General features: G+C 45.3%; 2 protein-coding genes across 12 annotated transcripts in view; both read left to right on the forward strand.

Moving 5' to 3' along the window:
- Positions 1–19: 19 nt before the first annotated feature.
- RNF6 (ring finger protein 6) lies at positions 20–12,864 on the forward strand. 5 transcript variants are annotated; one of them, XM_083609151.1, is made up of 5 exons: positions 20–501; positions 5,040–5,190; positions 6,137–6,341; positions 8,288–8,395; positions 10,202–12,864. In XM_083609151.1, the coding sequence occupies exons 3-5, from the start codon at positions 6,152–6,154 to the stop codon at positions 11,842–11,844; spliced, it is 1,941 nt and encodes a 646-aa protein (XP_083465277.1). In that variant the 5' UTR covers positions 20–501; positions 5,040–5,190; positions 6,137–6,151; the 3' UTR covers positions 11,845–12,864. The 5 variants fall into 5 exon arrangements, with proteins under 5 accessions (XP_083465277.1, XP_083465279.1, XP_083465278.1 ...); XM_083609153.1 differs by having other exon boundaries at positions 168–521; XM_083609152.1 differs by lacking the exon at positions 20–501 and adding an exon at positions 3,895–4,009.
- A 5,537-nt stretch (positions 12,865–18,401) lies between these two features.
- Positions 18,402–24,933, forward strand: part of ATP8A2 (ATPase phospholipid transporting 8A2) — a 325,405-nt gene continuing 318,873 nt past the window's right edge. For 4 of the 7 annotated variants that reach the window (XM_083609007.1, XM_083609009.1, XM_083609010.1 and 1 more), the window contains exon 1: positions 18,402–18,964. In XM_083609007.1, the coding sequence (XP_083465133.1) occupies positions 18,889–18,964 (76 nt within the window). In that variant the 5' untranslated portion in view covers positions 18,402–18,888. The remainder of the gene's footprint in view (positions 18,965–24,933) is intronic. The other 3 variants (XM_083609011.1, XM_083609012.1, XM_083609014.1) reach the window with 2 other exon arrangements.

Below are 24,933 nucleotides of genomic sequence, written 5' to 3' on the forward strand. Positions count from 1 at the left end.
GGAATCCAACCGGCTCTCAGGCCACGCCCCCTCTTCGCACGTCTCCTCACCTCAGTTCCCTTCCCCCGGCATGCACCGCGCCTCGGCGGCCACCAGCCGAAAGGCTTGGGCAGGTGAAGCGAATAGAGACCAAAGTGGGACGCCCCCATAAGGCGGCCTGCGCGATAAACGGGCATGTCGGGAGTTGTAGTCAGAGGGTCCCCGGATGTGGGCTTGGCGCGTGATGGGAATTAGTCTTCGGGTCGTGCTTGGAACCCGGGGTTTGACGGCGGTGGATGCAGCGTTGCATGCTGGGGGTTGTAGTCACCGGATGTGGGCTTGGCGCGTGATAGGAATTTAAGTCCTCGGGGTTCGCGATTGATGCGCCATCTCCAAGGAAACGCGTTTTGGGAAGGAAGGAAGGAAAGGTTGGAGTTGGCTCTGGAGTGTGGACGGGCGGCAAAAGGGAGATGCCTTGAAGGAGAACTACTAAATGCAGCACATATGAGACTACACCAGCAGGTGCAGCAACATTTTCCAAGGTTGACCTGACAGCCTTTATTTCATAGCGTTATTATGTCACGGGGTTGCTTCGTGTTGTTGAAATGCATTTTGCTTTTAAACCGGAAGACGTAATGTGTGGAGTGGGGGAAGGCAGCAAAGCCCTGACCCTCCCAGGGCTGCTCTGGGGCGGCGTAGAGCCGGTTGTGGCGAACCCGTGACCCAACTCTCTTCATCCCTGAGGCTGATGGGAGTTGGGTCCCCCGTAACAGCTGGAAGGCCCAGCCTTGGGTGACGGAGGCAGAGCTTTATTATCCCTCCTAAACGTGGACACGATAGTAATGGTGGACTCCTAGCTCCACCCAGAGACAGTTTAAGGCCACTGCCGACCTACTTTGCATGAGAAAGCAAGCGTTATAGCAAGACTGCATGAATGCAGTCTTCCCCTAAAAGTCGGGTAGAAAGTGAGATCTTTTGAATGAAAATCTATGCTGCTCCACTGAGCTTCAGATCCGCTTCTCAGTCTGCAGCTGAATGTAGCTAAGTAGCAGGCCTTGAATCTTGTAGTGAATATTGTCCCCCACCCATCAAAATGGCACTTCTGCCATGCATGACAGTTCACACCATAAAATGAATTTACTGTACACAATAATTCAATATAGATCTTTTCATAATTGATTCTTGCATTTAGAAAAGTGTTACAGGGCTTTTCAGTAAGCATATCATTTCAACAGCCTACAATTGAGTCATTGTCCTTTATTCTTTTAGTAGATTGGAACAGTGCTCAGTTTAAATTTGTATCAATTTAACAGATCACTGCAGCACATTCACCATTATTTGAAATCTGCTGCCCTCTTTAGCCTATTTATATGAATTTTCCAAGGAAAGGGTGGTTTTGTGAAGTGAAGAGGGAGAGCAACCAGTTTTATTTTTCTGCAGACTAAGTAGTAATTAATCCAATGTGAACCTGAGAGAATAAAACAACTGTATGCCCAAAATGGTTTCAACTATGCATTCTCTTCTAATGCCCTAATACTGTTTCACATGATCTATTACTGTATGAGTTTGGGGGAGAGGGAATTGTTTTGATTGTTTTGAAGAGAAGTTACAGTAATGGCTTTGTGAAAGCTGGTTGCAGAGCAAATCGAGTTTGATGAAAGAATAGTAATAGATTGTGAAGTGGAGGGGACAATTGCTTAGACTAAAGCAGCATAATTGATTACATTCGAGAATATACGATTGTGGAATTAAAATCTTGATGCCCAAGTAAGATATTTTTTGGTTTGTGGAAACAAACAGGAGACTATGAGGCAGGAGGCTATGCATAATTCTATAAAATGACTATTACTGGAATTCACTGCCCAAGACCAGGAAGATGTGAACCAGGAAGAGTCTCACAATCTATTTCTTTGCATGTTTATTGAAAAGTTAGTCCCACTGAGTTCAATGGGTCCTATACATTACATAGGTCTGCATAGTGTTGCTGTTCAGAGGTTGACATCAGTTGGAAGAAAGCGAGAACTAGGAGCTTCCTTAGGCCTAAATCCATGGGGCATCATCCAACTAACTCATTCCATCAACACAAGCATTTCTGTTTGTGCAGCAGAACTCCCCCGCCCCAATCACATGTCTAGCACCATTCCCAAATTTGCTCCAGAGGGTTATGGAAACCCCCACAACATATTTGTGGGGCACATAGGGGCAGGAGAGGAGGGAAAGTTCTGTTGCACAAGCAAATTTTCTTGCACTGATGGAACAAGTTAGTTGGATACCACCCACAGTTATTGACGTCGGATTGAAGGACGGGTGAATAATGTGTTTCAATGAATTTCTATGTTCATCTACTATAAAGAGTGAATTTCCCTCCACTGTCCCCATAGTCTCCCATAGAACACCTATATATGTGCACATATGAATTCCTATTGTCTAGCAGGCAGATTTCTAATTCTATACTGCTCATAGGCAGATTGCTGGGGTAAATAGGTTACTATGGCTTTCATTTTGTATCTGTCATCAGGAATGATGGAAAATTACCAGTGTGCACATGTGACTGACCGTATGTGACCTGGAAAGCATAATGCACACCAAAAAAAAACCCCCCGCAGATGCATTTTGTGGTAGCAAAGTGTGTGAATCCTTTCCATCAGTTTTGCTGCAAATTCTCTTTTAACTTTGGTTATACATAAAACCACTGTATAATGGGTGCAGTGAGGCAGGCCATGTCATGGCAGATTTTGAAGTTCCATTAAAAGGCAGAAAACCATCAAATATTTATCAGCACATCTCATCTTTTTCATCTCAAAAGGTTCCAGGCCTACCTATTAGGGATGGTAGCCAATGCATATTTTTTTCCTAAGGAGCTTGTCTTGGGAGTGTAGAAAGATGCTTTATACTCAGTCAGACCCGCTGGCCAATCTAGTTCAGTACTGTGTATTCTGACTGGCAGCTTTCTATGTGTAGACCCTCTGACTGGCAGCTTTCTATGTGTAGACCCAATGCTGTCTGCTGTACTTCCCGAGAGAGAGAAAAAGGCAACAGCTCCTCTCTGGAGCTGGTGCAACTTGCATATAACCACTCCCGTCACACCTGCAGCCACTCCTGTGGATTACTCTGTGCTGAGAAACCGGGCGCCTTCCAGATGCATTTGGACTAAATCCCGCCGTATCCCTGACTGGCTGGGGATGTTGGGAGTTGGAAGTCCAGCAACATCTGGAGGGCAACACACTGACTACCTCCTCTTTACACTCGACACTCTCTATTTGGGTAAAGCGCTGAATACGATCGTGCCCAGTAGCAGCCTGTGCTTCAGTTGCCCTTGCTGCTGTGCCCCGCCCAGAGAGGGGGCTCGGCTGGTTGGCCCCTGAGTCCCCAATGGTTGGTCCCCCAGAACTTGCTCACTCAACCCGCTTTCCCCTTTTATTGCTCTTTCTTTTTTTCCCCTTCAATTTTTTTATTAATTTTCACAAAATTATAAACAAATAAAGCACACAAACAAATATAAATCATAACCTTATTAAAATTACACTTATTAACATTGTTAAGTGACTTCCTCGTTTCCCCTTGGTTGAATTTCCATGCATATCCTTATATTGGCTTTCCAAATCCTAATTCTTATAAACCTAACTTAGTTCATTAACATCCTTATATCTTTTCAATTCAAAATTGTACATGTTAAACATCACTTAACTTATATAAATTTCTAAGCCAATCTGTCACCTGCAAGTTATTTCCAATTAGTTTAACTTTTTATCGCTCTTCCTGACATGCTCGGACGGCACTGCCGGCCACGCAGCTTTCCTGCGCCCCGGAGAAGCCGCCCGGGGATCGGGCAGCCTCTCTTTCCCCGCCTGCGCCAGCTCGTTTCCCACGGGAGCGCTCTTGCGCTGCCTAGAATGGGCGGGGAGAGGTGTGATCCTGCGCCTGCGCGTTTCTTGGCGGAACTGAGAGCCGAGGCACCAGCAGCCGGCGGCCCGCTGTTGCCGGTGCACCTCGGTGCCTTGCAGTTGGCCGGGTTGTCGGTTTCTTGCTGGTAGCCGCTGCCGAGGAAAGGCGGGGCGGGCGGGGGCGCGTTTTTATTACGGGAAGCAATCTGTTGGAGGATACTTTCCTCATAGCTGCCGGGGGCGAAGAGGGGTTTGTGTGGGCGTCGCTGCCTAGGTTTACCCTGGTCTCCCAGCAACCGGCCGTTATACCCTAGCCCGGGCCCCGGCCTAACGGGCTCCGGTGGGTGCTGCTCGGGAACCGGAGCGGACCCCGGAGCGTCTTTCCAGCAGGTGGCTGGCTGGGAGTCGCCCCCCCGCCCAGGGCTCTTAAATGTGGCCGGGGCGGAGGGAGGAGCTCAGCGCCTCCGGCCAAAGCTCCAGGGAGGCTTGGCAAAGACGTGTTGGGGAGGGGGAGGGAGAGGAGCTGGCTTTAATTCAAAAGCTTTGTGGCACCTTAGCAGCTCAAGTTTATGCTGCCGTAAATGTCTGAAAGGTGCCCCGAGATCCACCATGCCGGGGTGGGAGCGTGTTTTGTGCAATAGACTAAATGCCATTACCCTGTCGAGTTTGGCTTGCCATGGTGGGTTGAAGGACAGTGGTTACATATGGCCCAGCATCGCTGGGCATAATCTAGAAAGGATATTATGCAGGAAAGGGGTAGCAAAGTTGGAGTAAATGAGGAATTGTTTAAAAAGGATATCCATGTTCATGGATATAGGTGTTTGAAAGGTCCTTTAAAAGCTGTGCTGTACTTTACGGATGACGAACCTCCAGCTTATATCCCCCCCCCCCCCCCATGATGGGTTCTTTGCCTTTAACTATTGCGAGACTTGCAGAAATTTAAGAGTTACAAATGCTTTCATTGCACTTTCTTGCTGGACAATGTTCCATTGATGAATGTTTCTCTGTCCAGTTAAAGTCAGTGGACTTCAGAGACAGTGGACCTATAGACACTATGAGAGGGAAGCAGCTGTGGAGGGGTTGGAAAGTTGATGGGTTATTTATTAAATTCCAAGCCAATGATTTTTGCTTGTTACCGTAGATTGTTCTACACGTTTCTTTTACCTTCTCATACAGGATTTGCGTAACATTCACCCTGCCTGTTCAAAGAGCACTGGAAAAAAATGAAGACTGGAATTATCTGATATGATTCTCAACATCACACCTTGCTAGAGATCTGTATCACCTCCACCTCCTAGCAGGGTTGAGGGAAAAGGAAATATTTAACGTGAGAACTTTGCTTTCACTCTTACTGTTGATTCTTCATTCAAATCCCTAGTACTATTTTTTTTTGCTGTTAGATGCCTGAGTGTTAACCATCATAAGTAAGTAAAAGGTAAGCTGCCATAATGCTGAGGCAGATCATTGGGCCATCTACTTCAGTGTTGTCTACACTGACTGATGGCAGGTCTCCAGGATTTCAGACAGGGGGTCACTGCCAGTCCTCCCTAGGAGATGCTGCAGATTGAATCTGGGACCTTCTGCATTCAAAACATATGCTCTGTGATAAAGGATATTGCTTTGCTCCTATCATTGTAATCAGCTCTACTCCTAACACGCTAATGAACTGCTGTCTCTGGGCAGTTATTTAGGTAGTTGAGAGTAAGTGATGGCCACTGCTTAGTGTAGGATTTTCACAGTTCTTAAAAGTACGTATGTGTTTATGTATGGTACCAATCTGCACGAAAGGGCACTTGGAAGAGGTAAGTCAGTCACTGGAGAACCGTATGTTAGCCAGCCTCCATTTGCTTAAATTTACTCTATTGCATGTTATATTTAGCGACAGAGACCCAGATGAACTTAATGCTCTTTCCTGCCATTTCCTGCATAATTTGTACCATAAATACTTGTTGCATAGTGGCTGTAACCTTTTGAATACTTGAAGTAGTAACCTGACAAGATAAATGCATTGGAGTAAGATTTAAACCCAAACTTACAAGCTGATCCAATACTTTTCTATTTGGAAGTAAGTTACATTGTGTTCAGTAGAACTGACTCCACACTTAATGTGCATTGAATTGCAACCTCAGCCATCCTAGCAGCCAGGAATTGACTACAGTAAATAATGGTATATGATATTGAGTACACATATAAGAGCCGAATCAAACACACCAACAATTTTGGAACACACAGCCCAGATAACTTCCTCTATTTTTCTTTCCATTTTACAACAGTCTGGTGTTCCCAGAATGGACTGCTCTAGTTCTTACTCAGGGGAAGATGGTGGGCAGACCACATCTCAAAGCCACAGTGGTGAAGATGAGCGACAGTGGCAACAGGAACGCCTTAATAGAGAGGAAGCCTATTACCAGTTTATTAATGAGCTCAGTGATGAAGACTACAGGTTAATGAGAGATCACAACCTTCTGGGGACTCCAGGTGAGACTTGACTTCCGGTACTCAAAATCTAATAGAATCATAGAATCATAGAGTTGGAAGAGACCACAAGGGCCATCGAGTCCAACCCCCTGCCAAGCAGGAAACACCATCAGAGCACTCCTGACATATGGTTGTCAAGCCTCTGCTTAAAGACCTCCAAAGAATGAGACTCCACCACACTCCTTGGCAGCAAATTCCACTGTCGAACAGCTCTTACTGTCAGGCAGTTCTTCCTAATGTTTAGGTGGAATCTTCTTTCTTGTAGTTTGGATCCATTGCTCCGTGTCCGCTTCTCTGGAGCAGCAGAAAACAACCTTTCTCCCTCCTCTATGTGACATCCTTTTATATATTTGAACATGGCTATCATATCACCCCTTAACCTCCTCTTCTCCAGGCTAAACATGCCCAGCTCCCTTAGCCGTTCCTCGTAAGGCATCGTTTCCAGGCCTTTGACCATTTTGGTTGCCCTCCTCTGGACACGTTCCAGTTTGTTAGTGTCCTTCTTGAACTGTGGTGCCCAGAACTGGACACAGTACTCCAGGTGAGGTCTGACCAGAGCAGAATACAGTGGCACTATTACTTCCCTTGATCTAGATGCTATACTCCTATTGATGCAGCCCAGAATTGCATTGGCTTTTTTAGCTGCCGCGTCACACTGTTGGCTCATGTCAAGTTTGTGGTCAACCAAGACTCCTAGATCCTTTTCACATGTAGTGCTCTCAAGTCAGGTGTCACCCATCTTGTATTTGTGCCTCTCATTTTTTTTGCCCAAGTGCAATACTTTACATTTCTCCCTGTTAAAATTCATCTTGTTTGTATTGGCCCAGTTCTCTAATCTGTCAAGGTCGTTTTGAAGTGTGATCCTGTCCTCTGGGGTGTTAGCCACCCCTCCCAGTTTGGTGTCATCTGCAAATTTGATCAGGATGCCCTTGAGTCCATCATCCAAGTTGTTGATAAAGATGTTAAATAAGACCGGGCCCAAGACAGAACCCTGTGGCACCCCACTAGTCACTCTTCTCCAGGATGAAGAGGAACCATTGATGAGCAGAATTCTTACATTTAATACAGCTTTACTGTTAACATAGTACAAACTGAATACAGCTTTTTTAATCCACCATTTTGAAACTGTATAATAAACTTGGTATGAAGCAATGGGTAGATAAACATAATTATGGGTAGAATTCGTTCCTCGTGTGCTTTGAAAACTTTGAAATTCTTTTTTTAAATGTGCATTGCAAGTTAGGTCTTTGTTCTTTCATCTTTTAGCTCGCAATGAAGTCTAGGTTCATGCAAAACAGAGGAAACACAAAATATTAGATTTCAGTTTCTTAAACTTGATTCTAGAATCATTACATTTTGGTCAGTGCTAGGCACAGCAATCCAATCCCCTGATATGTGCTGTTAAATGGGTTTAGAGGAAGAGGTGTCCCACTACTGGGCTTTATTGGTGCATGGGGTCACCACTGCAGCCAAACCCCCCAGCCCAATTGCTGAAAGTGTGGTGGAGTGCATACTGCTGCCTGTGAAAACCATTGTAAAGGCCCAAAAAAGATACATTATAGTGGCAGAGAAGGGCCAGCAATGGATCTGCTGAATCCAAAGCCAGGCCACATCCTAAAGAAGGGGCTAACCAGGGTCCCTTTACTGTGTCAGCCTGAAACTATAGCAGCAAAAATGTTTAGAAAACCACCACTGCCACCATCTGCTCTGGCCAGCACAAGTGGCAGGGCTTTGGATGTTACTCCCAGCCAGTGTTTTGGATTGCTGTATCAAAACTGCATTGTCAAAATGCAGAACCTTGTGTCTAGTGCATGCTTATAATTCTGCTTCTGTAGTCTGGTCATGCCAGGTTAACTCCTATGTTGAATAGCTGCTCTGTTTGCTTCTAGGTCTTCACCCAGTATCTGAACCAATAAATAAACTGGTCATATTGCTATCTGTTTCAGGAGAAATAACAGCAAATGAGCTGCAGCAACGTTTGCTAGGTGCAAAGGAGCATTTGGCATCACATTCTGACAGAGAAAATAGAGACTGGGAAGGAGGTACTGTCGGAGGTAAGCTGTTATTTTAATATAGTAATCTCTTGATTAACTTCTGGCAGGTGCAGGCTCTTTAGATACCTTAGCAAAATTAGTATTTGTTAAAATCAGCAGCCAACAAACCCTATTGCAATGACCTTGTCCAAGGAAAGGAAGGTAAACAGCTGGAGAAAGGGTAGTATTTTCATTGTGCACAGCTGCTGCATGGGAGTTAAGGAAAACTAGAGCAGGATTTCTAGGCAAGAGAGTCTGTGCTCTGTGGCTGCATATAGTGCACTTCGCAGAAAGGTAAGGGCAGTGTTTAATATAAGGACAAGGAAAGAGACCTGCAGAAATCAGACTTATGGCGAGTAAAGCTATCTCTGCTTTTTGTATCAAGATGTTGTTTAATCCTGCGAAAGGATTGATTGCTGAGAAGTGAAAGGCACAAAGGCGCTATACTTCTGCTGAGTAGTGCAAATATTTTTGGCTACTTATTCAAGATGTAATCTGTGGCCTTTTGCTGTCATTATATGAAAACACTTTCCAGCTGCAGTATTAGATGAAACTAGAATGCGCAGAGTTAGTATACCTTGTTTTAGGCACAACCAGTTTCAGCCTTTACACCCAACTTGGCTGCAAAATAATTCTGATAATAAGACCAAAATTGGTTGGTCTTAAGAGTGCCCCTGAAGAAGAATTCAAATTGAAACAGGCTGGACTCACAACATTCTTCTTTGCACCTGAAAACCTTTCCTGTATTTGGTGCTTTCTCACCTTGCTTTCTTATTTTTGGCTGTTCTGGTAGGCAGGAAAGAGCACTCTGGACCCTAGCAATGAGGAGGACAGAGATAGATGGGTGAGGAGAGAATAGAGAAGCAATTTACTTTCTTCCTCTGCTGTGGGCTGCTAACTCCAGACACTACTCTCCTCTCCTATGACCTTCCACACAGTTTTCCTATCAATTTTAATGGCTTCCCCACTTGTAACTTGTACATTTATTTGTACCAGATACCACCAGGGCAAATTGGACTTCCCTATTTTTGTCAAGGCATGGCTTGCTCTTTCAAAGCTTTTCATTTTTGCTTCCAAGACTGAGACCCAGTTGCACATGTGATTCCCACCCCCCTCAATTTCACCTACTATATTCAGTTATGCTCCTCGGGGTTTTGAACCTAGAAACTAGTAGGTGAAATCCCACTAACATAAAACTTTAAAAGAGTTCTGCTTATTTGGAATTTCTAAAAGTGCTCATTCGCACGTTACTGAGATCACGTGTCCAAACAGTACACAATATGACTGACATGTGCACAGTTGTGTATACAGGTGCCCGCACACACAAACAGCTAGGTATAAATTATGTGGCTTGTTTGCTGGGTCTAAATTGTAGCATCAAAGCTATGAAAGATAATTATGTATGCCTCAAATTTCTAGGCTAGCAGAAGCAGAAAATAATTGAGTGGGGACTATAGATTCGGGATGGGAGACAGTTATTTTTTTACATGAAGGGTAGATATAGAGGTTGTACACAGCTCTTAGATACACGAGAAGTTGTGGGGAGACTAGTGCATCAGATTAGGCTTTTGATTGACATCTTTAAGAAGCAAAGAATATAACTCTTCAAACATAGTTGACCTCTGTACTGGGTGGTTGGCTTTTAGATTTCATAGCATTTGTAAGGGAAGCAGAATGAGAGCTCTGTATGTGATAGGTGATAGATGATTATATGACTGACTGTCATGTATTCCAGGTGTCACGTGACAATTGCAGTTAGCTGCTTTGTCTAAGTGAAGCGAGTCATGAAAAATGTCTTCTTTCTTTTTTTAAAAAAACTACTTACAGATGCAGAAACTGTTGGGGGAAATTCAACAAACAGCTCGCTGCTAGAGTGGCTGAGCACATTCCACCGTACAGGAAATTCCAGCCATAGTGGACAGAGTGGGAACCAGACTTGGAGGGCTGTAAGCCGAGCAAACCCGAGTAGCGGGGAATTTCGGTTTAGTCTCGAAATAAATATAAATCACGAACATAACAGTGTTGACGCTCCTGGGGAAGAATTGAACGGCTACCTTCTTGGTGATCCCAATGGAAGGCAGGTAGAGAACGGGTCTCTGATAGAAGAGAGTCCCATAGCCAGCCGAACAAGGAGCAGGACATTGAGAGAGACTGTTGGTCGTGCAGTTGCCTCATCAAGGGCTGGCAACGTTAGTGGCTCAGTGACACAAAATGCTGAAGTATCAACTCAGTTATTCCCTGGCAGAGTCAGAAACAGAAGCTCAGCAGGCCTTGCAGCACACAACAACATCTTAGATGACAATGAACACAACATTATTAGGCAAAGGAGAATTCACAGAGTCTCGTCAGTGACTGTTCACAGAAGGAGAGCTAGAACTCGGAGGAATGCAAGGCAAAGGCCAGAAGTTTTAAGACTAAGATCAACGTTCAGTAGTCAGTTTCAGTCCCATTTGGAAAGAAGGCAACGTATGAATGCACAGCAAATCCACAGAAGGTCTGGCCAGGTGCAAACAGCCCAGCCGCCTCCTGAGCAAGGTGAGGACCAAGTGCCAACACTGGGCATAACATTGGAAGAGGAGGAATCTACCAGACCCACAACTGCGCCTAGAAGACATCCTATTATTACATTAGACCTTCAGGTGAGAAGAATTCGTACTGGAGAAAATAGAGATCAAGACAGCATTGCTACTAGAACTCGTTCGAGAGCAGGCACGGCAGACAACACAGTCAGTTTCGAAAGCGATAGGGAGGGTTTTCGTCAGACCGTTTCACGATCTGAACATGCGGGCATACGGACGTACGTTAGCACCATACGGATACCCCTTCGTAGGATATCTGAAATTGGGCTCGGGGAATCTTCATCGGCGGCTCTTAGATCAATTCTACGGCAAATTATGACTGGATTTGGAGAGCTAAGCTCCTTAATGGGCACCGAGTCAGATTCCGAAGCTCAGAGGAGTGGTCAGCACTCGGCAGACACGCAGCCAGAACTGTTTAACGTGCACACTCTAAGCAGCGTTGGTGAGTTCAGTGAAGCTTCTCTTCGAAGCAGGCCTGCTGAGCAAGGTAGCAGAGAATGGCATGGAGAAACCAATGCGACCCAACACTACAATCAAAGTAATGAAGCTCAAGGTAACAGACAGTTTCAAGATGCAAACAGTTTTGTTGAAAGTGGAACACTTCCCATCCTTCGTCTTGTACCTTACCTTTTATTAGATGAAAGTACTAGTGACCATTTGAGGGGGTTAACCAAAGAACAAATTGACAATCTTTCTACTCGCAATTATGGGCTTCCTGGTGCAGAAGAGGGTGAAGTAAGCAAGACCTGTAGTGTTTGCATTAATGAATATGTTTCAGGAAATAAGCTAAGGCAGTTGCCCTGTATGCATGAGTTCCATTTTCACTGTATTGATCGCTGGCTTTCTGAGAATTCCACTTGCCCAATTTGTCGACAACCTGTAGTAGCTTAACATTGCAGGCAGTGGATAATTCCTCAAATTTTTGAATTTGTGTACTCCATTGGGAGCCTGGTGGTATTTTACTAACTTTGAATATGAGGAGTGAGTGTGTAAAACAAGTTTAAAATTGGAGGTGACCTCGCTACATGTGGCAGTAAAAGGCAAGTGTAAGGGTGAAGATCAATCGAATAGGCCTCATGCAATTATATTTTTCTAAAATATTCCCTTATATAAAGCACTTCTGTAATATAGAAACGTAATTGTTTGTGTTAACAGTATGATCTTTATTGAGATTTCAGTTTTTGTGAAGTTGTTGAAATAATCTTTTGTTAACCATTTGCTCTATGAGCGATCCTTTTTTATGTTGCAAAAGTAACTGGAAACCTGGGCATCTGGCAGGAGGTACTTTAAATAGAGTAAGTGTTTTGATTTAAATATGCAGTGGATATTTTTATAGAATACCCTGCCCATTTGATTTTATTAATTTTATAGGCAGTTTTTGCATGTTTTATACACGGCTTACTGTTGCCCATTAACCTTTACAGTGGATGTGGTTCTTGGGGGTCGACTGAAATTTGCTTCAAAGGACTGACTTATACAGAATGTTTATTTAGCCATGAGATTACATTAGAGAACTATTTATGTTCGCCAGTTCTACGTTGAACTCAGAACATTGCTTAACGAATACAGAAACCGTATGTTTAGGTTACTCAACAGACATTTAAGCACATTCCAATTAGTTTTTTTCGAAAACTTTTTTTTTAATTTGATGGTGGAAGAGTGCCATGGATAAATAACTTGCAAGCAGCAAGCACGATTTATGTTTCGTTTTTGTACATTTTATCATTTTGTTGTAAGACAGTCTCTTCTGCACATGTAATTTTGAACCGTGGAGAGTTTTCTGAGAATCAGATGCCATCACTTGTTAAGGGAAAGATGTATGCTTACTACAGAAATGCAAGAGAAGCTGTATACTTGGACCTTAAAGCTTATACCAATACCTGACAAAATAATAAAAGTGCAAGAACAAAACAGATGTGTGACTCATTTGCGTATCTCTTAAAAACTGAATGAGACGGAAAATGTCCTCTTTTAAAAATGGAGTCTGCAATGCCTCTTTTCTTTAGCTGTAACCCTCAAACCATTCCAATTCATTGGACCTAGGTTGTAGTAGGCAGTATAAGGAACAGTGCTTCCATTTCTTACAAATTTACATGAATTCTTAGTAACACATGCAAATATACACACTTGTAGAGAGACACGGTTTTATCCAGCTAAATAACAGCGTGCTTGGAGAAGTCATTCAACACACAACAGAACTTCTCCCTCCCTCATTGCAAAGCTGTAAGACACATCCCATGATGTTGGATAGGTCTCTTGGATCTTGTAAAGAAGTCTTTCAGAGGAGTCAGGGAAGAAATATGAGTTGCATCAACTTGTGCATTGTTCCCTAAAGCATTGCACTCATGGAACAACTTGAACTTACCCTCCTCTTTTCTGGTGCACATAAGACAGCTAAGAGGTGACATGATGGAAGTGTATAAAATGATGCATGGTGTGCACAAAGGGAGAAAATCATCTCTCTGCATAACACTAGAACTGACATCCAATGAAGCTGAAGATTCAGGAGAGAAAAGAAAGTACGTCTTTACAGAGAGCATAGTTAAACTGGGGAATTCTCTCTTAAGAGGCAGTGGTGGCCAGCAACTCGGAGAATAGACAAATCCATAGAGTAAAAGGCTGTCAGCAGCTACTAACCCTAATGAATATGTTCTGCCACCACAGTCAGAGGTGATAGGCTTCTATATACCAGTTGCTGGAAACCACAGGGGAGAGTGCTGCTGTGCTTATGGGTTTCCCATGAACATCTGGTTGGCCACTGTGTGAACAGGATGCCATATGGGCCATTGGCCTGATCCAGCAGGACTATTCTTCTGTTATTTATGACTCTGGGATCTATGTCCTTATTTATGAGGATCTGTGTACTGTTAGGTCTGCTGCATCGTGAACACAAAGACACTTTCATTAGAAAGTCCCTCCTTGCAACTATTTTTGACTCTAATCCATCTCTGAGCTAGATTACTGGTAGCTCATCTCTTCGACCTTTACTCTGGATGCTCAGGAAGTGATTCTGCCCCATTGATTGTGTGTCAAGAGTCTTGTTATCCTTACATGCCTCCAACATGGAGTGGGTGGGAGATGGTATTTTTTAATGACCCTAAAATTTCAAATGGTCATGGTGCAACTTTGGGCAGATTTAAGACTACCAATGCTGTTCTAATCCACAACTGGATTTGAGCCAATATAGGTTATGGTCCTAAACATGGGTCTTTGAAAATTGAATTGCAGTGGAGTACCATTTAATTCAGAGCCACTTTCTTTCAAATAAATACATGTAGAATCACCATCATAAACACATGAACCAACATACTTGAAAAGAAGAGGAGGAGGAGTTTGGACTTGTGGAGGAGTGGGGAAGCGAATGCGGTTCACCAGATTACGGGTCCACTGCTCTTAACCACTACAGCACACTGGATCCAGTGCATCAGAAGTGGCATCATTGTCATACTGGAGAGACATTACGATGGGTGCCTGTGGATTGAAATGCCTTGCTTTGTTTGCTTATTCAGGGAGTATGCCCTAGGAATGGGTTGTTATTTGCCTTAAATTTAAACAGTTTGGGTTTTATGAATTTTGCATTGGGTGAATTGCAGTTATATAACCCACTCTATTTGGGTGTAAACAAGATGTGTAGGACCTCTTCTCCTTGCCATGCATAATTTTGCAAACTTATTTATTAATATTTATTAACATTTGTATACCACTTGACAGGAGCTGAAAAGAATACAGTGAAGGTGTCCGCCTGATATCAATAGGCAGGGAATGCCAAAGTGCAACTGCCCTAAATGATAAAGTTCTTACAGATGTGGTACGGGTATTATGTGGCACCTGTGAAAGTGCCAATAAACTTTGATCATGTCGCCTCTCATTAACCTTTTGCCTAAAATAAAAAGTTCCGAATGCTGCAACCTTTCTTCACAGGGAAGTTGAGCTATCTGCTCAATTATTTTCGTTGCCCTTTTATGAACCATACATGCCTGGCATGCTTGAAAGTCACAGGATGTTGACTAACTATTGAGGGCAGTGGAAAACTAGGAGTGAAGTAGAATGGAGTGGCAGATTTCTAAACCGTAGCATTTTGCAGCAGGCTGCAGTTGTCATGCCTAAATCAGAGAGATAAACCTGTCCTGCAATGTTATTCCACGTTGCATTCAAAAATGTTGTCCTTAAGCATAGAAGCACTGCTGTGAAATATGCTGCTTGAACCATTACAAGGGTGGAGGAAATGTGAATAAGCCTAGATGATAATCCAAGTGCTGATCAAGAAATAATTCACAACATCTGATTGCTTTGAACACTGCAGAGCTAGCCATGGTGCTGAAATGCCTGTTTTCTTTGCTCCCTTGAACTGTGTATAAGCTGAAGCAGTCCAACAAACCCATTTGATAACTCACAAAGACAATTACAAGGTCACTCCACTGCTCTACTCATTATAGTCAAAGTCAAGTTAAAATCTTTACCAAAGATATTCTCATAGTTTTATACTTTTCCACATATAGCAGCTAAGTAGTGTGTCATATGCACAAGTGATTTTGAAATGTACCATTGTAGACAGAGATAGAGTTACAATTTTGAGCTTCAAAACTCATAGAATAGCCCTATGTAAGAGTCCCAAGCACTGGTTCAAACTACTATTACTACTTGGCATCTGTTTGTCTTGAGAGACAATGAAGCCAAACCACTGCGTTAACAGCACCAAAGTAACCTCCTCAGGGCACAAGCTGCCCAGACAAGACTCCCTCTTGGCCCAAAGGAAGCCAGAACAATACATTCAACCTCAGCCTGGCTGCAGGAGTTGTCAGAAGGAGGCTTACAAGGCACCATCCAACCATTTTAGTGACACCACTCCAGATTTGTGTAGGGTTTACTCCTTGTCTTTTCTTCTCTCAAAGATATCCCTCAAGGCAGCCAAAGTTTAGGATCAGAGTTTTCCTTACCTGTAGAGTTTCCCCCTACAGCACATGCAGAAACCACCTTATTGACCATTGGATCCACTGTTGGTCTCATCCACTCAATTTGCTGCAGCCTGTTTTCACATGGAGGGGAAGTCCCTAACTCATCAAGGGCTACCCTAATCTGGTTTGGCTGGCCTGTCGATGCCATTTCCTGGGATGTGGTAGCTGTTGCATGCTGACAGCTTCTAGGAGCCACAGGTGAGAGCCCTCTAAGGTAACTCTGCTGACTGAAATGTGCATGAATTTACTGCTTTATGGGGTTTTTACATGATTATTTTCAGTTTTATTCTGACGGTCTGTTGGGTTATGTGCATGGAACCCTGGTCTCCTTTGGGAGAAAAGTAAAAAACAGTAACAAATAAATGTTGCTTCCAGACTGCATAACAGATCATATACCTGAACAAACTAGAAGTCTGGGTCAAATAATGCAAGAGCCTTGTTTAAAAAATGGAAGAGGAAGACCGACCAATCAGGGCTTTGTTCCAAAGCCATATTGTAAATAAATCTCTCCAATGTCCCCAAATATGTTCTTATGGAATCTCTGGATCTCTTACTGCCACTTGACATAAGTAATCACACTGTTTATAGAATACCAATACAGCTACACTTTTTAAAAGAATCAATACTGTCTTTATAGATACATCGATGTGGGAATTAAAGAGCAGCTGGCTGGTGAGATTCCTAGTCTAGACAAGACTGTTTACTGGTGGTCTTCTTATTTAATGTTTACATTAACAATCAGTTCTTTGAGTCCCAGCAAGCAGTATAGTTCCTGCTGTCAATTTCATTTTACAAACAGTCCATTAGTTATTTATTGTAACTATTTATTTATTTTGTTGGCATCCGTCTGTCTCAAGAGACAATGGAAGAGTGTGCTATTGGAGAGTTACAGTGCCTGCTGTGGCTGTAGAGACCAATTGCTACCACTGTAATTAACCTGTTTGGTGAAACAATAAATCTAATTTGTATCATTGCACGAGTATTTTCTTAGTTTTCCACAAACATGAAGTGGAGAGATAGCCCACCGGTCTGCAGAGGAAAAACCCCACTTATGATGCACCCACCAGCATCCCCTCTCCCCTCCCCCGTCACAAATGATATATCAGTCACTCCGACCGCCTTGCTCCAGCAAAGGAGCAATTGGGAGCTCAATTTAAGCTCCTGGTTGTTCCCTTCTTTCCATGTGGACACCTGCCCTACATCTGATGTCTCGTATGGCATCAGGTGTGAGGCAGGTGGGCATGGTTTGCAAGGAGGAATCACCTTTGCAGCAGTTCTCTTGCAGATGCTGCTGACTGAACCTGGGCCCATCTGCCTGCCAAGCAGGCACTCTACCCTGAGCTAGAGCTCTTCCCTGCAGCTAGAAATAAAACAAAAATGCCATAAATCACCACCAGCAGCTACCCGTCAAGAGGAACACAGCAACTGTGCTGGCACTGTGAGTGGATGGGATCCTGCTGACTGAAACCAGAGACAATTCATTTTTTTTGAGCATCCTGAAGCCAGAACTTTTGTGTTCTCCTTTTGTATTATGTTGTGAACCGCCCTGTGATCTTCAGAAGAAGAGCAGTGTACAGATTTAATAAATAAAATTTTAAATGCCTCAGAAAGCATTTAGTTTAGGCTCTTTGCCAGCCATAGGATTATTATTATTTATTGAATTTATGTACCGCCCTATACCGGGAGGTCTCAGGTCAGTTCACACAACAAAATCAAAATATAAAAACAGAGAATATATACCGGTAATCAATATAAAAACAACCATCAAATAACACCCCTCCACAAAAAACCCCCACATTTTGAAAAGGCAAAGGAGGAGCCAACTCCTAGGGGCCGAGGACCCTTCAGCCCCCCCCCAAGTTGATGGGTAGTATTGCCATTCAAATGTGTGGGCGCTGCGTCTTCTGATCTATTATCTAGCAACATTTTATTCCAGTTGGCACCCCTGCTGGAGACAATTTGCTCTTTGAGCATCTAAGGGCCAGAACTTTTGTGTTCTCCTTTTGAATTATTTCTGTTGCGAACCGCTCTGCGATCTTTGGATGAAGGGCGGAGTAGGACTTTAATAAATAGGATGAATATATATATATACAGTGGTACCTCGGGTTAAGTACTTAATTCGTTCTGGAGGTCTGTTCTTAACCTGAAACTGTTCTTAACCTGAAGCACCACTTTAGCTAATGGGGCCTCCTGCTGCTGCACAATTTCTGTTCTCATCCTGAAGCAAAGTTCTTAACCCGAGGTACTATTTCTGGGTTAGCGGAGTCTGTAACCTGAAGCGTATGTAACCCGAGGTACCACTGTATATATATTCACAAAACATGGTTTGGCCAGCGACTGCTCTTCGCCAGCTCTCTGTCCCTCTTGCCGGACACGACCTGCCCCCGCCGCCACTACCCGCAGCACGGGCACGACTCCCGCACCCAAAGGCCACGCTTCCCACGTGCAGCGGGCGCGTTTCCCGCCAAACTCCCGGCCTCGTGAGGCACGTGCGCCCTGGCGGCCGGAGCGGAGACCTTGCTCTGCAGCTGACGGGAGGTTGCGGCGAGTCGGCGCGTGGCGCGAGGACCACCCGCCCCCCAGTCCTCCTCTTCCATTCGGCCAGGCTCCCCCTCTCTCTCCCCGCAGAGGTGGCTGGCGCTGCCCTATAACTCCCGCTCGCCCTCCTCGCCCTTCGCAGAGCCGCAGCGGAGAGCCGAGGCCAAAAGCGGCGCGCGGGCTGAGCAGCTCCCTCAAGAAGCGAGGCCAAAGCGCCCGCCAGCCGCAGGGGAGGCGTCGCCGCCGCCGCCGCGTGCGCGCGGGAGAGGGCTGCGCGCGCGAGGCAGCGAGCGGCCAGGAGTGGATGGCGGGGTCGTCACGGCCGCCGCCGCCTCCGCCTCTCCTCCTGCCGCCGCTGCCGCAGCCCTAGGCGGCCGCCGGGCTCGTCTCCCGCCTCTGCCTGGGCGCTCTGCTGAGCCGCGGCGCGCCAGGCTGCTGCAGCATGCCGAACCCCAGCGGCCTCGACAAGGCGCTGAAGATGTCCTTGCAGAGGAAAACCAAGATCCACTCGGCCGCTGGTAAGGGGGGTCGGGGGGTGCGAAGCGGAGGGAGGGAGAAGCGCGCCCCCGGAGCCCCCCACTCCTCCTCCTCCGCGTCTTTATTATCCCCGCGCCGCCGCTGCATCCACTGCGCAGCAGCAAGCCGCCTCTCGCTTCTTCCCCGCGCGAGCTTTCCATTTCATATTTATATCGATAGAGAGAAAGCGCGAGGCTCATTCCATGCATATTTCATGGCGACCGGGTTGGGGATTCGTGACATCATTCACCTTCCTACCCGCCTGGTTGGATGAGGTCAGGCCAGGGCATTCTTGGGGGGGGGGAGCGGAATCAAAAGAGCTGCTCTTCGGAAAGGGAGATGGTGCGATGGGCGGCAGAGGGAGGGGAAAGGGTCATTGCCAATCTGCTCCGGATCGATCGGTTTCCAGTTTCGCTTTTAGCGTCCTCCAGGGAGAGGGAGGGTTCTGCTCGTGGCTGGGCCTGATGCCGGATTGACCCTTGCAAACCGGCCCGGGGATTTTCGCTGCAGTGCGCGCTCGTGCGTTTTAAAACACACGGCTCGTTTGCGCTTTTTTTAATGTCTTGCGCTTGCCTGCCGCTCTGGCCGGTTCGCAAATTGAATAAAATACGAAACCTGTCAATTTGTCAGCCAGCAGCAGCAATAGCAAAGCCTGCACTGACTGTCGGAGAGATTAGCATAAACCAGCATAAACCCACCAGTGCGCTGTTTTGTGCATATAACTAGTGCACCCGGTGATCCATCTCCTTCCGGATGTAAACATTAGATTCGGAGTAGGGCTTTTCCTCCAGACCTGCAGCAGTGGGAAAGGTGGTTAAATTATCCTGCTCTCCTGCTCCGGTCCCAGTAATTATACACATAATCTGCATTAAAACATGCACAACCTTGCACACTAAATGCAAAAATGCATATATGCAAATACAGACCAATGCACACATAGGTCAGTGTCACATATAGATCAGCGGTCACATATGCACATATAGATCAATGAGCACTATCTATTCTAAGGACAGATGGCCTAATTTCATGGGTGTGGGTATGGGTGTGTGGGTGTGTTTATGATGGCCTGTATCCTAAATTGTGTGTGTATGCACACACAATACCATTGCTCTCTGTCCGAGGCAATTGATGACCAGGCATTTGATGACGTTTGTGCTCCTTCATCCAGACTACAACCCGTGCATCCCGTGACTGCTGCCTTGCTAATAAGTCCAAATTCAGTTCTCCACATTTTTGTACCAGTTTGCAGTTTATTTATTTCAGCAAAGGCCTCATGAAAATTCACCATCATATTAATGGGATTTTCTCCTGATATGCAAGTCTTAGCAGTATGCAATTTTTTCTAATGTGCACAGTTTTGCAAAGCAATTCTCCCCAATGTAATGCACTTTTAAGTGTTACTTTCACAGATAGATAGATAGATAGATAGATAGATAGATAGATAGATAGTATGCATTGCTTGGCTGGAGAACTGCAATTGCAAAATCTGGAGAAGTGTGGATTTTGAAGGGTAGTTGTGTTTTGGTTCATATGTTGTTCTGGAAAGTGAAAATTAGGTAGGTTTGCCTTTCAGTGCAAGCTGAATCGAGTTTCTCTCTCATTCCCAGTAGTCTCTCTGTGAACATTCTACTCCTGAACGTGTTGGTGAAGAGATATTAAAGCTCATCTAACAGAACTTGCCCCTTCCTTCCTTTCCATCTTTCTCCTGGATGGTTTTGATTTTACTTTAGAGCAGCTCTGATTTTGATCTAAGCCATGGCAGTGTGCATGTGTGTGTGTTTATCCTTTTCCCGGGTCCTGTGCTTTCTCCACCCTGGACCACAGGTTCTCCATCTTTGGCTTGGGTGGTGCTGGACAGCTCTTTCCTGCCATGCTATGCTGCAGCTCCCCGTTCCCCCAGCAACTGCGGCCTGAAGCAGCCACCTCACTCTGCCTAACTGTAGGGCTGGCCCTAGGTTGCTTTGGTGCATTTTGGGGTTGGGAGGCAGCAAATTCAGATGCCTCCCCACCCACATACTGAACACAGAACACAATCCTTTGGGCGGTTATCATGTATGAGGCCAATGGAAATGGACATGAAGTGCAAAAGCCCATTAACATTCTTGTGCAGCTCCTATTCATTTTGCAGGGATCTTTGGAGAAGAATTTTCCAACATGCCCAATGTTAGCTGAAAGTGGTCTGTTTCTGTGTCAGACAATAAAAGCCTGCATCCCTCTCTATTGCCTTTCGTAGCATCCAAAAGATGCCAACAGAAGGGGTTACCTCACCTTGCCTTGTGGTAAGACTCCCTTTGCCAGTACTCCCACCGCAGTTTAAGAAATTAGAACTTAAGTGGAAATGCCAGGGTAATAGTAAGGGTGTGGAACATCAGACTCGGGGGGGCCAAATGTACCCCTCCAACCTTCTCCATATGGCCGTTGGACCACTCTCCAGGCCATACCCCTAACTGGCTCTGCTTCACACCCTACATGTTTTTGCCTGGCTAGAATATGTCCCTGAAATCTTGATAATGCCTCTTGCTTGTCTGGATGGAGACTAGACAGCTGTGTGTGGGTAGGAACCACATCATGTACTAAGATAGAGCTTACATTGGTTGCCCTGCCTACTTCTGCCTCTGGTCCCATCCACCACTGGCATGTGGCCCCTATAAAGTTGCCCAAAAAGGGAATGTAGCCCTCAGCCTGAAAAAAGATTCACCACCTTGGATACCTTGGATTTACATGCATCAAGCATGTGTTCTGCCACTGACTTTCGTTCCTCTTATGCTTTCGAACTTCACTCGTCTAGCTTACATCTTGTCCCCAGGTCACATTTCAGGAGCTTTCAGGTAGCACCCAAAATTTATTGGCAGTGGAGGTGTTGCAGGCAGGCGATTAGAGAGAAGATGGTTCCTAGGGGGTGTGCTCCTCTCTAGGGTTGACGCAAGGAAGCACAGTGAATCAGTCTGGGTTCGTTTAACGCATGCATTTGGGAGAGTTTTCTCATGAAATATATTTCGGGGAAGCACAGTCCGCTAAGGGCATCTGTTCACTACTTGCATCTGCAAAGTCATTTGAAAAACACTGCTGTACCTGCATTGAAACTTGCTGTTGCGTCGGGTCAGGGCCCATACTGTTTAGTATCTGTTCTGGGGAATGACAGAAATTTCTCTCCTCCCTAGTTCCGGAATTTGGCTGTGTCCATGAAACCTATGTTGGGTTACATGCCTTTTAATGTTTCTGACTTGTTCCTTAGCTGTTCCTTGCAATTCTTTGATGAAACTCCTAGTGGACTAATGTAAAGTACTACTCCCTTTTACTGAAACCACACCACTGGTCTTTGCTACCCAGTATTCTTGGGTCTGCCTGGCAACTGCTAAAGGGATTTCTCACTGAAGTTTGAACCTAGTGTTTGAAACAATGAATGCCCTCTACCACTGAGATTTAGTCCTTGCTTATACAGTGGTGCAGTTTAGGTTGGATTTGGAATCAAAATCTGGCCGCATAAGCCCAGCTCCATTGTCAGATGGCCACCCAGAGAGCAGCAGGTGATGGGAGGGGGTCTACTGGGGCTGGCGTCAATTGCCAATGCAGTTGCCAATTTTCTTTTAAAAAAATAATACATTTTATACCTGGGGAAAGGCTAACCAGGCATGTACATGGTTACATATCAGATGCTCATCATCTCATTATTATTACTTTAAAAACATACCCTTTTCTAAAACACAATGCTGCTTATTCCCAAGTTAAGGTGTTTAACACAGGCTTCCTCAACCTCGGCCCGCCAGATGTTTTGAGACTACAATTCCCATCATCCCTGACCACTGGTCCTGCTAGCTAGGGATCATGGGAGTTGCAGGCCAAAAACATCTGGAGGGCTGAGGCTGAGGAAGCCTGGCTTAACAGGGACAAAACTTCCGTTTTATTCCTGTAATCATGACAATGCTGTGATGTAAAATGTGAAGGATCTGAGGCAGCTGGTCACTTCCTCGTAGGCCACTGCCGCTCGCTTCCATGGTTCCACTGTCTGTGCTCAGGGTCATTTGGCAGCCTCCTGGAATGTGTGGGGGCCCAAACCATGTCTGATACATTGCTTAATTCTGCTGACTCTTCCTCTGTCAATTGCTATATTTTTGGTGATTGCGGTTTTTAAATTTTTTATCTTTGCTGGCTTCCTTGAGCGTTTCAGTTTTCAAAGCAGAAATGTTTCAGATAAGCAGATTTCAGACCAGAGCTGGCCCAACAATAGAGGCAGGCTAGCCAACTGCCTAGGTTGCAAAAATTTCAGAGGTGCTTAGGGGTACATTCAGGTGGAGGGAGTATTGTGTAAGCTAGCATTTCTGTCCCATTTTCTGATGTCCCTTCCACACGGCAGTACCTGCTGTGTTATGAACAGAGGCTTTCTGGCTGACGTTCTGGCATGTTGCAGCACTGAATATAATTCACATCAGTAGGTGTGGTGTGACACGGCAATGAACATCATTGCACAACATTGCTACTCTCCCACCTTGCCTCACATGCATCCTTCCCTCCCCCCTCCCCCGTGATTCCCCCATGAACCATTACATGTTATGGGCCAGATTCAACTAAGTAGGTGCGCTAGCTGGAAGCAGCAGTTGTGTCATGGGCCAGGAGTCGGCTTCACCTGCTGAGCAGCAACCTGAAGGAGCAGAAGGCAAAGTCACTCCACCTGGTGATGATCAGGAGCCTTCTTGCTCCTGATGAGAACCAGCTGGCTCCAACATCCTTAAGCAGGGTTTCTAGCCTCAGTCAGTTGCTGGAAACAACATTTGTGATTCCTGACCAAACCTTGCTGCTTCTTGCTTCTCGTGACCTTGGACCCTCGGCTTTCTTGACCCCCGGATTGTCTGACTAGGTGAACTGAGATACTCCTGACTTTAGGACTGAACTGGACCCTGTATATGAACTCTGCCTCCAGGCAAGTACCCCCCCCCCCCGAAACTTGGCTGGTTGGCTGGCTTCTCCCTCCATTGAGCTCTGCTGTGGGTGGCAGCACAGGACTATGACCAGTTTTCTTGTGCGTCACAGTTGTGCACCCGGACGTCCCCCCTCTCCTCCCCTCGTGCGCCCCCACCCACCCAAATCAGTTCTGGGGGCTCTGGACAACCCCCAGAAGAGTGCAGAGGCCAAAGGTAGGATCGTTCCATTGGGAAAGCTGAAATATTTGCACTGATGGAACAATTGGAAGAGTGTGCCTTTGAATTCCTCCCTTTGTATGCATTTTGTACATGCTATAAAAAATGCATTTGAGTAGAAGTGCATCCCCCCCAATATACACCTTTCCTATAGGTGGGTTGTTGTTTTTTGGTTTGTTTATTTCTTTACACACAATCCTTATTTGTGTACATGCTTTTAGGGACTGAAATTTCATGGCAGATCACAGAATGTGCACAATCTGACTGATAGTTGCAGTCCCAACATCAAATTGATTGAGTCCACTGTGAAAAGTGTACAAAACAAATTCCACCTCCATCCCTTATGCTGGTCAGTATTTCCCAAAGCTGGTGCCCTCCAGATGTTGCTGGAGTCTGTCTCCCTTCAGCCCTGCCCATTGTCCATGCTGGCTCAGGTTGGTAGCTGTTGGAGGCTGTCAACATCTAGAGGGTCCCAGGTTTCCTATCCATGCTTTAGTGCCACCAAATGACCATAATAAGAGGCCGCACATTGATTTAAATTTAAGTTATTCTCTAAGATGCTTACAACTCTTTTTCGTTGAAGCCACAGAGAGCAGTGACATGCATCCTTTCCTTCCTGGCTCTTTAAAGTTGTCTAAAAATAAGCTGTTGTCAATATCACACTAGGTGGTTGCAAAGTGCATTTCTCCCCCCCCCCCCAAAAAAAGCATCACTTGAAGCTTGCAAAAAATCTAGAGGTCAGATGTTGACACCATTAATATTGATTGAAATAAATAAATGCTGTTCCAGTCCTTTGTGATCTCCATCCAGGGGATGTCAAAATATTGTTGTATCAA

This window comes from Podarcis filfolensis (assembly GCF_964270895.1).
Source record: "Podarcis filfolensis genome assembly, chromosome: 4".
In the NCBI taxonomy this organism is placed as follows: domain Eukaryota; kingdom Metazoa; phylum Chordata; class Lepidosauria; order Squamata; family Lacertidae; genus Podarcis; species Podarcis filfolensis.